Genomic DNA, 11,781 nt, shown 5'->3' on the forward strand with positions numbered 1-11,781 from the left:
CTATGCATTATAGCTCTCCGCCCAGATGCTTGGCATACACACACCTGTCCCAGCAACATCCCCTCCCAATCAGTTCAGTTACCTTTATTGGCATGATAATGAGAGTGCATACATGTACTCCATCTCGCTCAGAAGGGTCTCACATACAACGATATAACTAACCACCCCCCCAATCAGCAAAATCAGGTTTATTAAGGCCCTCCCTCATGAGCCACCATTCACAGCTGGTGGGGCGCATTTGATTTGACAAGTGGTGTAGGCTTAGAATATTCCCCCCTTTCTTTTGAACATCACAAAACAAAATGGAACATGAAACAAAATATATAAAATCTTTATTAAAATAATCACACACTTTTATATACAAAAACATATGTACAAGGAAAACTAAGGTGCAGCCTTGCAAACTGATGGTATCATCTGCAGCTAAATGAATACATACTGCTAGGAATTTTATGAACTTGCAACACAGTCCAAAAAGATAGCTCTTGTTAGCGGTGTGATATGAATAAATTGTTAATCACACCATTCAGCATGGAAAAAACTCCAAACTTATTATCTACCTGAAATATTGGTATGACACTTAACATGGAAAAAGTCATTTACAATGAAACCAGAAACCTGTCCTAAGAGTAACTGATATATGAAAGCAAAGTTGGTATCTGATTTTCACATTTGAATGAGCTAAACCTATGTACAAAATTAGGGAGCTGAACTGTAGCTGAGATGTGCTATGGAAATCAGAAGCGGGGAGGATCCCTATGGAAACCATATGGTTAAATGTAAAAACACAGGCCTGAACCGCCATTAACTCAATAAATGCTTTTACACACCAGCAATAACGGCAACTGTACACTGTGGTTATGATGAGAATGTATGTCCATATGTTGCAGGCACAAAACACCTTTTCTCTTTGTTCATGGTAACGTGTGAACAATTTGAGAGGGGGGGGGAGTAGCAAAGATGACTGAATTTGCCCATGATGTAGTCAAGCAGCTGAACAGTACAAAGTTCTGCCAGAGATGTTTTGTTTTGAAACTCGGATGACATTTTGTTGGCTAGGAACTTCTCGGTTCCAAACATCCAGAGAAACGATTCCAAATTGCTTCCATTTCACAAAAGGCATCAAAGGTAAAAATAATGCCGGCTTCACGGTGAACAAAAGAGGGAATTTACATGATGCAGGATATGGGGTGTGAAGTAGTCAATCGCAGTGTCTCCAACAAAGAGAAGTCCAGAATGTTTCTCGTGTCAATTTGGCTAGTTTCTGCAGAAACAAGGAGAAATTGTACACATTTAACAAAGGCATGATTAACCTAGAATGCCTCCACGTTATTTGGAATATGTCACAGGATTAAAAAACAAACAAACCAATAACCCAACCAATACCTATTGGTAACAAACTGTCCACTACCAAAACTGGAGTCATGTATATAGAGTTAGGCATACATAACTCTCTGGGGTATGCTTTGGGGCATTAAGCATCCTTAAACCAACACTTCAATCCAAAATTGCCCCATCTTCCTCTTCCACCAGTGAAGAAACATCACTGTGCATGAGCCAAGCGGGGGCAATTTCCCCCAGGATCCCTCTCCTTAACTGCAGCGGCCTGGCCCACATGGCTTCTTGTCCACACGCATCCTGCAATCCCCATCACCAGCTTTTGGGCTAAAATCAGAAGTTGCTGGGGAAATGGGGAGGGGGGGAAAGAACTGCAATGGTTTTTTGCTGTCATTGTGCTGGATCCAACCCAGTAGTGTGTGTCTTTTTTCAAAACCCTTCTGGTAGAAGTCTGGTGATTTTAAAAATAAAATTAAAGGCTTTTCTCATTTAAAAAAAAAACACCCACGCAGAATCTGTAGATGACCTTGGTGTGCTTTCACTGCAAGCACCACCTGAATACACTGAGATATCATGTATGCTCGTCCCTCCAGATTCCGATTGCCATCACTGCGACTATCACAGAGAGGGCTGGAGGCAGCCAGGTATCACTCCATCATTCTTGGATCCAACTCTTGCCCAGAGCCATCCTCATTCTAGCTGCCTTTGATGAGGTTATTTGAGAGAAGGGATGCGGCATCCAGGCATTCCTCCATTGTGCCTGAATCCAGCAAAGTTGATAATCTCCTTCCCGGGGTACATTTTTATTGAGCAGCAGTTACCATTTGTATTGGGTTGCACCCAAACATTCCATTCTGCTACCGGCAGAGCCTTTCTCTGCTGCAAGGACTGCCTATGGTGTGAGGATCCTTCCTCCAGCAAAGGAGGAACATTCCTCCTTGCCCTGGAGGAAGGGTTCACCACTAGGAGAGCAGAACCTTTGGTTCCAGCCCATTATTTCTTGATGCCAGCAGGGGCCAAATTTCGCCTGAATTCCGGAATAAAAACAAATGCAGATAATCATCTTTATGTGCAATAAGCAAGGGGCTGCCACTGAAAGTAGGAAGAGCTGCTTAAGTTGTTTGGAGGATAAAACGGGATAAAGAAATCATTTCCTGCTCGTGTTGGTTTGGTGCCAATCAAAGCTGCAACTTGTCCTAAGCCTTTATGATAACACAGGCAAGAAATGTAATCAAATAAAAGGCACCTACGAATTGCATAGATGTTTTTTTGTCTAAATTTGGATATAATCTGAATACAGAGATGTAAAGGATTTCATACCTGAGTTTGTTGTATCGATGGCTGCATCCTGCTCTTGGAAAGGAAGGTCAATGAAGTGAATTTGTGTTCCACTCTCATTACTGAAATAGCCTTTCCCGCCCACGCAGGTTTGCTGCCAGTCAGAGGGGTTAAATGGCTGTCAGAAACAGAGAGGAGAAAAGATGTTCAACCACCTGTCTGTGGCTTGATTTTATTGTTACATTTAATAGTCACTCTCCCAAATTTCAAATGCACAAGATACAAAGCAGGCAAGGCAAATTTGTGATTGAACAACTGTTTGTTGGTGTGGGCGGTTGTCAACTTCTGTTAGACAGAGCTCTTCATCAGGCACTACAGCGAGGGTGATTAAACGTGAACACTTTTCTTATATGCATCTGTAATAGTATGGACTAACAATTCCTGCGCCAAGTTAAAGGTTAAATTACAAAACGATAAACGCACAGGAAGCTGCCTTATAGTGAGTCAGACCCTTGGGCCTATCAAGGTCAGAACTGTCTACTCTTGATTGGTAGCAGCTCTCCAGAGTTTCAGGAAGAGGTCTTTTGCACGATCTGCTAACTGATCCTTTTCGGTGGAGATGCCAGGGATTGAACCTGAGAACTTCTGTGTACAAAGCAGATGTTTTACCACTGAGCCATGGCCCCGCCCTACCAGTTCCTCCCTGTGACAGCTATGATGACAGTTAATGTAATCCCTTGTTATGTATTTGTATCCCAATTCATTCCCCACAGAAGACAACGGAAGCAGTGCCACTGCTGCCATCTCAGGTCCTCAGTCACAGTGGTCTCTCCTGTTTCCAGTGCGGCTCTCTGGCCTGAGAAAGTAGCAATCAGGAACTTGCCTGTTGCTGATAAACTCTCCAACATACATGCTTAGTCAAGATTCACAGATTAGCTCCGGAGCCAAAACGTGGTCACTATTTCACAGTTTTCGGATCAGTTAACTCAAAATGGGGTGAGGTGTTTTTCTCAATTGGTTGCTGGGGGCCTGCATGTCAGTATGTGAAAGGGTGTTATACTGAGCCGGTCTCAGCATTATCCACTCTGATTGGCAGCAGCTCTTCAGGGGTCTTCCCCCATGCTTCTCCCTCAGATCAGCTAACTAGACAGGCCAATCACTGAATCTGGAACCTCGTACATGCAAGCCATGCACACTGCTGCTGAACTATGGGGGCTTTCCCCCTGCTTTGGCAAAAGTCTGGTGGGGGCAGGCCAGTGGCATAGGCTTTGGGGTGGAGCACCACCCAAGGGGCTCACCATGACCTGGGGATGCCTTCAAACCCCTTTTCAAACCCAAGAGGAGAAGCAGTTTTCCGTCACTCTCCCTGGGATGCTAGTAAGCATTGCCTACTTGGATCAGGCTCTAAATTGTTCTGGATGAAGAAATAGTCTTACCAGGTCAAAGGCGAATAATTTCTCATCATCTTCATCCGTTGCTATGAAATTATATGGAAGAAAAGGGGCGGGGAGAAGGACACTCCGGTTAGTTCACAATTCTTATTGACTTTATTCATCATTCAACTTCCCATAACCAAGAATACGATAGCTGAGCATTTATAATTTATGACCGCAAAGCAGAAATAATGCAGAAAAGGAATTACAAACACAATTACTGGAATAGTAGTTATGATAGTACAGTATAAAGCACCCTTTAAAGCACAAAATGGAGCTCTTTCCAAGTCCCACAGGTTTGAATGTGAGCATTACGTTGAATTCAATGCGGTTTCTTCACTATGGCTCAATCAGGCCCATCATTATTTAGAATTAAGGCCAGGTTTTACTACTTGGGATAGCAGATGCCAGTTCTATGGACATTTTTAGCCTAGCTAAGACCATCAAAAGATAAGGATAGTTGAACACAATTAAACAGCTTCCTCTCATACATCTACTAGGAGATCGATATTTTTGGGTAGCAGTGCTGAGTTGGATGCTTATATACCTTTTTGCTGTGAAGTGGTTAGAATAACAGCTTCCTTGCTAATTTATTCAAATACATGGTAACAGTAAATGCAGACACCATGGCTTTCCAATATGCTAACCATCACCTTTATCTTGTCTTGGCCCACGCTATGCACACCTTACCCAAGAAAACAGTAATTAAGTAAAAAATTTAAAAGCAGCTCTATGTTTATAAGGGGCAAACGTAACTCTGCTATGTGGCTTTAAAGTTATGCTTCAAAGTCCATGGGCAATGCTTACTGGCATCCCAGAGGGGTGGCAAAAAACCATTTCCGGTGATCCAGTGCACAGCTTCAGTATCTCTTTGCCCTTTCCTGTAATTTAAGTTACATAACTAAAACAAACTACAAACTGAAGTATGCAAAAAAGAAAACAAGGCACATTTGCTAGATTTGAATGATGTGGTTTTTCTTGGTGCAGAATTTGAAATGCTTTGGTACACTCTTTTAGTTCTCTCCTTTTTAAAAAGTAAAAAAAAAAAAAAGGTCCGTTCTACTTGTTATCCTGACTCTATGGCTGGCTAAACGTGGATCTGTTTCCTTGCTTACGTGGTGAACCCCCACATAGGTAGATGATGACAAGCTGAGGACACACTCCAAGTCTTCACAACTCTTATGCTTCAAAAGGTATTTAGGGCATGGAGTAGTTGTTAAGTATGAAACCGCAATCCTGTGCAGAGTTACTTGGACTGAAGTCTCATTCAACACAATGAAACCGAGTAAACATACATAGGCTCCAGCGATACTTTCAGATAAAGGTAAAGGTCCCCTGTGCAAGCACCGGATCGTTCCTGACCCATGGGGTGACGTCACATCCCGACATTTACTAGGCAGACTTTTGTTTATGGGGTGGTTTGCCAGTGCCTTCCCCAGTCATCTTCCCTTTACCCCCAGCAAGTGGGGTACTCATTTTACCGACCTCGGAAGGATGGAAGGCTGAGTCAACCTTGAGCCGGCCACCTGAAACCAACTTCTGTCAGGATCGAACTCAGGTCATGAGCGGAGCTTGGACTGCAGTACTGCAGCTTACCACTCTGCGCCACACGGCTCTTAACTTTCAGATTAGGTTTAGATTTTTATAGGAGATTCCAGGCTGCATTGTTTACCTAAGCCCTGCAGTACTAGTTATGACCTATCAGTCATTCAAAGAGCACAAACAATGAAGTACCAACCATCAGAGGAGGAAGTGAGAGGCGACACTTGAAATGTGTATGTGTCATTTGTGCTGTCAGGCAGGTGCATTTCCATTGGGTGTCTCCAATCAGTCAGGGTATGGCTTAAGTTACACGTGGAGAGTTCATCAGAATCTACAGGGGAGGAGAAGTCAGGATTATTATTTAAAAGATTTTCTCTCTCTAGGACAGCCTGGGATCAGTTTCATTCCAAGCAACCCTTCAATTACCTTTTGTTCTGCTGCCCAAACAGATAAATCACATGTTAATCTGTCTGCAGTAGTAGAAAAGGGCAAGAATACAGTAGCACCTTAAAGACTAACAAAAATATTTTCTGGTAGGGTATGAGCTTTCGTGAGCCACAGCTCACTTCTTCAGAAAGCTCATACCCTACCAGAAAATATTTTTATTAGTCTTTAAGGTGCTACTGGACTCTTGCCCTTTTCTACAAACAGATAAATGATTTTGAAACTGTACTTCCTTCACACAACCCAGGGATCTCCCAAAAGGCATATGACAGTATCTCCATTAGAAAATCAATAATAGCCAGATTCTCTGGAAAACAGCCATTACCTAATCTGCCCTTCCAATGAACAACACCAAGGGGATGTTGGCTGTGATCCAAGGTTCCCTCTTTATTCTTCCAGGGTGGCAGGAAGACTTAAACGTCTGGTCAGCAAACACCACATAAACTGAACGTGCTGTTGCATTCAGCCATAATGTGCTGTTTTCTTGGCAGACAAGTTGATGTGGAGAGGATTCCCCAAAAGTCTAAAACCCCACTGAAATGGATAGCTAACATGGGTTCTCACCTAATGTAATGGAAGTGCTCCCCACCTCCCTTTCCTCTGATGGATAACTGGGACGAGAATAACCTTTGTGGTCATCTGGTAGCAGAATGTTGTTCGTTGCTTCGACCGTCTCCTCTACCTTGATATCTTCCACAGACTGCAAAGAACAAAGAGCTTTGTATCAAAATCTTTGCTTATGTAATATTTAGATATCATGGATGAAAGTCTTGCTTGCTCCATATGAGTAATCAATTCTTTATCACACGTGTGGATTTTCCACTGCATTTTAACTGATTCCAGTTTTCAGGGATGGACTTTTCGTTAAGAAAGCTTCGGTGTAAACAAACTGTGGCGCCTCTAGTTTGAGAAGCTGAGACTATTTTCAATTTAATTAATTGTCTGTTCTATTTCGTGGAAGCTTAGCCTGCAATCCTAGACAAGAATAGGTATTGTTGCAGGGATATGTTCAGGCAGAAGTGTTTTGGAAGTTCTACCTAGTCTGTCAGGTTGCCAAATGGGCAAACTGTTTTTTTCCTTTCAAAACTAGCATTCTTATTTAGCCATAGATCTACTACAATTTTAAAAACAGCAGGAATACTTCTAAGTGTTCCTGCACTTCCTTCTCACCTGCATCATAGATGTCTAGTCCTGCAACAATAATCTGAACTTTTGCAAATTTCAGCATGCCTTGGGGGTACTACAAGCACTATAAGCAAAATAATTGGATAATAGGAGAAGAGCAAGAGGAGCCACTAAAAATATTAAATCATTTGAAAGTCCTAGTATATATGTGTGAAGCTGCTGGTATCTAATGTTCCCTGTGAAAGTTTTATTTTCTTGACCACCAAGAGTGTAAATACACACCTTTCTCCCATTCTTGATTTTTGAAGACTTTGTCTTCTTTTCTGTTCAGAAAAACAAAGTACAGAAGTCATGTAAACAAAAGTAGATGGGCAAAGAAAAGAGTGATAGGTATAGCAATGAATGATTTGGACATGACGAATCTTACATTGGTACAATTTCCCTCTTAGTACCATGCAATACTAATGACACTCTTGTATCACTTTCTTGAATAGCTTTTCTACTAATTTCAGTAGAAATTAGCAGATTATAAAAGTGGGCTATCAAAATAAACTACCAGGGACTGACCATGTTAAATTGTTCTTTCTTGAGGCCATCTATATAAGGCAAACTATTCATCTTGAGAAGGCTCTCCATGTTTTGATGGGCCACCAAACAGTGCAGTAGTTTGGGTGGTATGCTGAAAGGTAACATTTTGCCTAAACTGATGGCTTACCACACGTAAGTAGCTTCCATTGGCCACTCTGTCACCTGAACAAATGCAAACATGGCAGGGACAGGGCTTTTCAGGAGATAATGCAGCAGCATTTTAAAATCTGTTGTGTTTTTTTTTTTAAGTCTCCACACCAATAAACAGGGAATGAATCCTTTTCGTACCTTTCTTCTGTGACTTTGCTGAAGGTGGCAGCATCTTGTAGACCCGGACTGCACTAGAACCTTTGCTAATGCTTTTGTCTTTCACCTCTTCGATGTCAGGTAATGAATTCATAGCACAGCGAAAATTTGCCTTCCAAGTTTTAGCGTCAGCCTGTATTTCCCCCTTTTTATATCTTCCTGTAAAACAAAAGAGTAAATACAGGTTAAACAAGTAATTTAAGGGCATCCCATCGCTACCAATCCACTACCCAAAATCCAAGCATGAACGGTTCCATCCAGGGCCTTGGAAGAAACAACTAGTATGCTCACATGCTTAATGCTTCCTCATTCTATGCATTAAGTACTCACACATGTAGACACAGTGTTGTGTGTGCTTGCTTTGGTTCATAGTTAGCTGATGATTCTGACCCATGTGAGGCTATGCCTGTAGTCTGAACCAATTGACCAGAAACAAAGGAAGTACCATTTTCTGTTGGTCTCATATGAGCAAGGGCCTAGGAAGGTGACCCCAACCCCCCACCACTGGCACAGTTATAATAGTTTAAAAGAAGTAGCCAAGTTTGTCCGTTGTAGTAAAACAAAACAGAGGTCCAGTAGCACCTTGAAGACTAACAACATTTTTCCCAAATGAGCTTTCATGAGCCAGAGCTCACCTCTTCAAATGCTATGAAGAAACCATTTCCCACATTTTTATCAGGAAAATTGCAGAATGGGAGGGGGGAAGGAGGAGCTGGGGGCAAAGAAAGGCTTGGCATGAATCCTGACATAAATATTTCAGGTGTGATGCTCGGTGTAAGTGACTGGAAGGATTAATTGGATGATGAGAGAAGTCAGAAGTGCTTCCCAACTCTATTTTGTAAAAATTTTGTAGCATCCCACCTGATTACAAGTTTTTGGGAGTTCGAAATTGTTCAAAATGTTGTGTGTCAATTTGATTGGTTCTAACAAAGGGCATTATAGGGGTTTTATCTTTTGTTTTCAGAAGCTCCACACGTTCTTTCATAAGGCACAAATAATTAACAAGGATAAACAACAACTAACTGAGGAAGAAGCAGTTTGAGATTAGTAGTGCAGATGTATTGAAGAGACCCAGCATGGTGCAGTTTCCAATGTCTTTGGATACAGGAAATAGAAGTTCAGATCTATAAAGCTAACTATGGGCTGCTTACACATTACAATTTGGGTGTGTGTGCAAACTAACTAAAACATACTGTTTAGTTTAATTTAAAATGTACTATATGAATGAGGAAAACACATGGATTGTGATAGCTCCAGCTCCCTGCCAGGTTTCTATTTGGTCACGTGCTGGATTCAGTGTGGCATAGCTGGAGTGTTGGACTAGAACTAGGAAGATTTGGGTTCTAATTTCTGCTCAGTCTTGGGCCAATCACGCTATCTAAGCCTAACCTATCTCACAGTGTATTGGCTCAGTAGGGAACCAGGGAAACCATCCTGAGCAACGTGGAGCAAGGATGGGATGAAAATATTAAAGACAGATAGAAAGTCAGAGTGGCTTTTGGCAGAGCTGGTTCTGATATGAGTGGCAGCTGATATTTTATTTCTCTCTTCACAGAAGAGGAGCTGCAATCTTGTGTTGGTTCATCGCTCTGTCATTCAAGCAAGCTGCTTGGGCAAGCAACATGGCAGATTGCCAGAACTGATAATTTAAGTTCCTTGCTGCCTGTTCCACAGCTAGAGTATTTTTTTTTCATGTGAACTGGGCAGAAAGAGGTGAGACGCAAACAAGTTATTCCTTGTCCCCCTCTCCCCAGTGTAACTATGCTGATCACACTCAACGTAACAATATGAAGGTATGAAAAATAGCCACAGAAAAATTGCTCCCAGAACCAGAACGTACCTGTGTGAATGGCCCAGTTCCTGAAAAGGCATGCATCTTTTTCAAGCTCCCAGCCATGCTTAGCTGCATGTTTCCATGGAATTTGGAATAACTGTTCTTCCTGCAATTCAATAATATCATTGCACATCATGTAGCTATGTATGAAAAACAGCCCAATAAATCAAAGGTGGTTTGAATGAGGTATTGAAATCTGCAGAGTATTTCTATGTTTTTCTATGCAGTTTTCTACTGCACAATTGTTCTTCCACTAGGGCACTAGCAGAGTAGAGTAGCATAAATTAACAGGAGACTCAGTAGCCCTTTGTCACACATCACCATTAGTAGGCTGAACTTACATTTCTTTCCCCAACAAGTATACATAATTATAGTGACATTTCCTAATTCTGCTCTACTAATGTACATACATCTGTACATGTGTAGGGCTCTCCAGGTGATCAAAACATTTTCATGGCTTCCATTCAGTCAGAGAGAGCTATTCATGCATATAGTTATATGCTCTAGGATCTGTTCTAACCTCTATATGAACATGAATAGGTTGAGGTCAATCCCATTAGTACCACCACTCCCCCCACACACACATAATAATAATTTGTTGGCTAGAATCAGCATTTGTTGATTCTCTTGAATTGATTAGGAACCTCTCTGACTTAACACATCCCAACATATTTACATTTTAAAGCATCCAAAGGACAAAAGTAAAAAAAAAGTCAGAATCTATACATTTATTGTATAAACAGAACAGTGACTGCCAAGAGAAATCACTCTCAGTAGGAAAAAAAATGTTAAACACTTGTATGTGAAGTGAACCTTGATACAGTTGGAAGTACAATATATCACGTGAGCTTGACCATATCAAACTTTTCAATTCTGTTATTCTGTTACAAACAATCAATTGTAACACTGGCATACTGGTATTCTGTTACAACATACATTCCAGTTATGAAGATTTGCTAACCTGACTTTTAAATCCCACAAAAGGAGACAAATGAAACTATTTTTAAGTTGTACTTCAAAAAGCCTCTCGAGTGCCAAATATCTTCTTACAATCTTTATTAGGCAAGTCTCTCTGTCATAACCTCATTTGAATTTGTAACATTAAGTAGAAAAACACAAAGTTGGATGGTGTTTTTAAAGATAAAGGAAACATGGAGAAGAATCCCCACCTTGTTGATCCACAGGAGTCCTGGAATCTTATTAGAATTAATCTGCATCTCCAGCCAGGGCCTCATGCGCATTCTTGTTTGTGGCATTTTGACTCTGAAAAGAGAATAATTTGAACTTATAAATAGAAATATTCTGTGTGTTTGAGAACACCATAGGGCCAAATGCCCAATGCTTGCAAGGAGATCTCCCGTCGTGGACAGTGTGTCTTCATAGCATAAGTTTATTGCTGTAACCACATGGACTCAACAAGCATAAAATCAAAAGCAAAAACATAAGCATAAAATTCAGATAAACTGTGCAAATATACAAAATGCCAAGAGTGGTTACATTCAGAACACAACCTAAAACTACAGTTTAACCAAGTGTCAATCAAGGTTAGCGGGTAAAATATTCCTTCTGGTTTTAAAAGATAAGGCAAAGATAGCCACCTGACAACTGACATCTACATCTGTGCCTGTGAAGCTGGTGATAATATGATTCAACCACCTTTCTCTAATATCTTTATAAAAGGGGCAATGTAAGGTATAATGTTTGAGGTCTTCCAGTTGACCCTGGCTACAGGGAAAGAGACACTGCTCTACAGCAACTTTATTCAATATGCCTTCACGATGTGCTGAGAGCATGGTCTGGAAACAAAGTCTGGTAAAAGCCTTTCTTAATGTGTTCTTGTATAAATGCAGCACCAAACAAGCAGCCTTGTGCATTATACTTTGAACAATATAG

At 41.2% G+C, this 11,781-nt stretch overlaps 1 protein-coding gene across 1 annotated transcript; it reads right to left on the reverse strand.

Moving 5' to 3' along the window:
* Positions 1-1,169: 1,169 nt before the first annotated feature.
* IRF1 (interferon regulatory factor 1) lies at positions 1,170-11,162 on the reverse strand. Its single transcript, XM_056847783.1, has 9 exons — positions 11,058-11,162; positions 9,895-9,994; positions 8,037-8,213; positions 7,443-7,483; positions 6,600-6,735; positions 5,788-5,922; positions 4,053-4,093; positions 2,659-2,794; positions 1,170-1,264 (listed from the first exon to the last, which is right to left on the reverse strand). The coding sequence occupies exons 1-9, from the start codon at positions 11,142-11,144 to the stop codon at positions 1,170-1,172; spliced, it is 948 nt and encodes a 315-aa protein (XP_056703761.1). The 5' UTR covers positions 11,145-11,162.
* Positions 11,163-11,781: the final 619 nt, after the last annotated feature.

Source organism: Euleptes europaea, chromosome 1 (genome assembly GCF_029931775.1).
Source record: "Euleptes europaea isolate rEulEur1 chromosome 1, rEulEur1.hap1, whole genome shotgun sequence".
Lineage (NCBI taxonomy): Eukaryota > Metazoa > Chordata > Lepidosauria > Squamata > Sphaerodactylidae > Euleptes > Euleptes europaea.

Coding starts and splice junctions, on each gene's coding strand:
- IRF1 (XM_056847783.1), bottom strand. CDS start 11,144: ATGCCACAAACAAGAATGCGCATGAGGCCCTGGCTGGAGATGCAGATT. Junction 5,923..6,599: donor GAGCACTTCCATTACATTAG/GTGAGAACCCAT, acceptor CCTCCCCTGTAG/ATTCTGATGAACTCTCCACG. Junction 2,795..4,052: donor AATTATTCGCCTTTGACCTG/GTAAGACTATTT, acceptor TGTTTCTGACAG/CCATTTAACCCCTCTGACTG.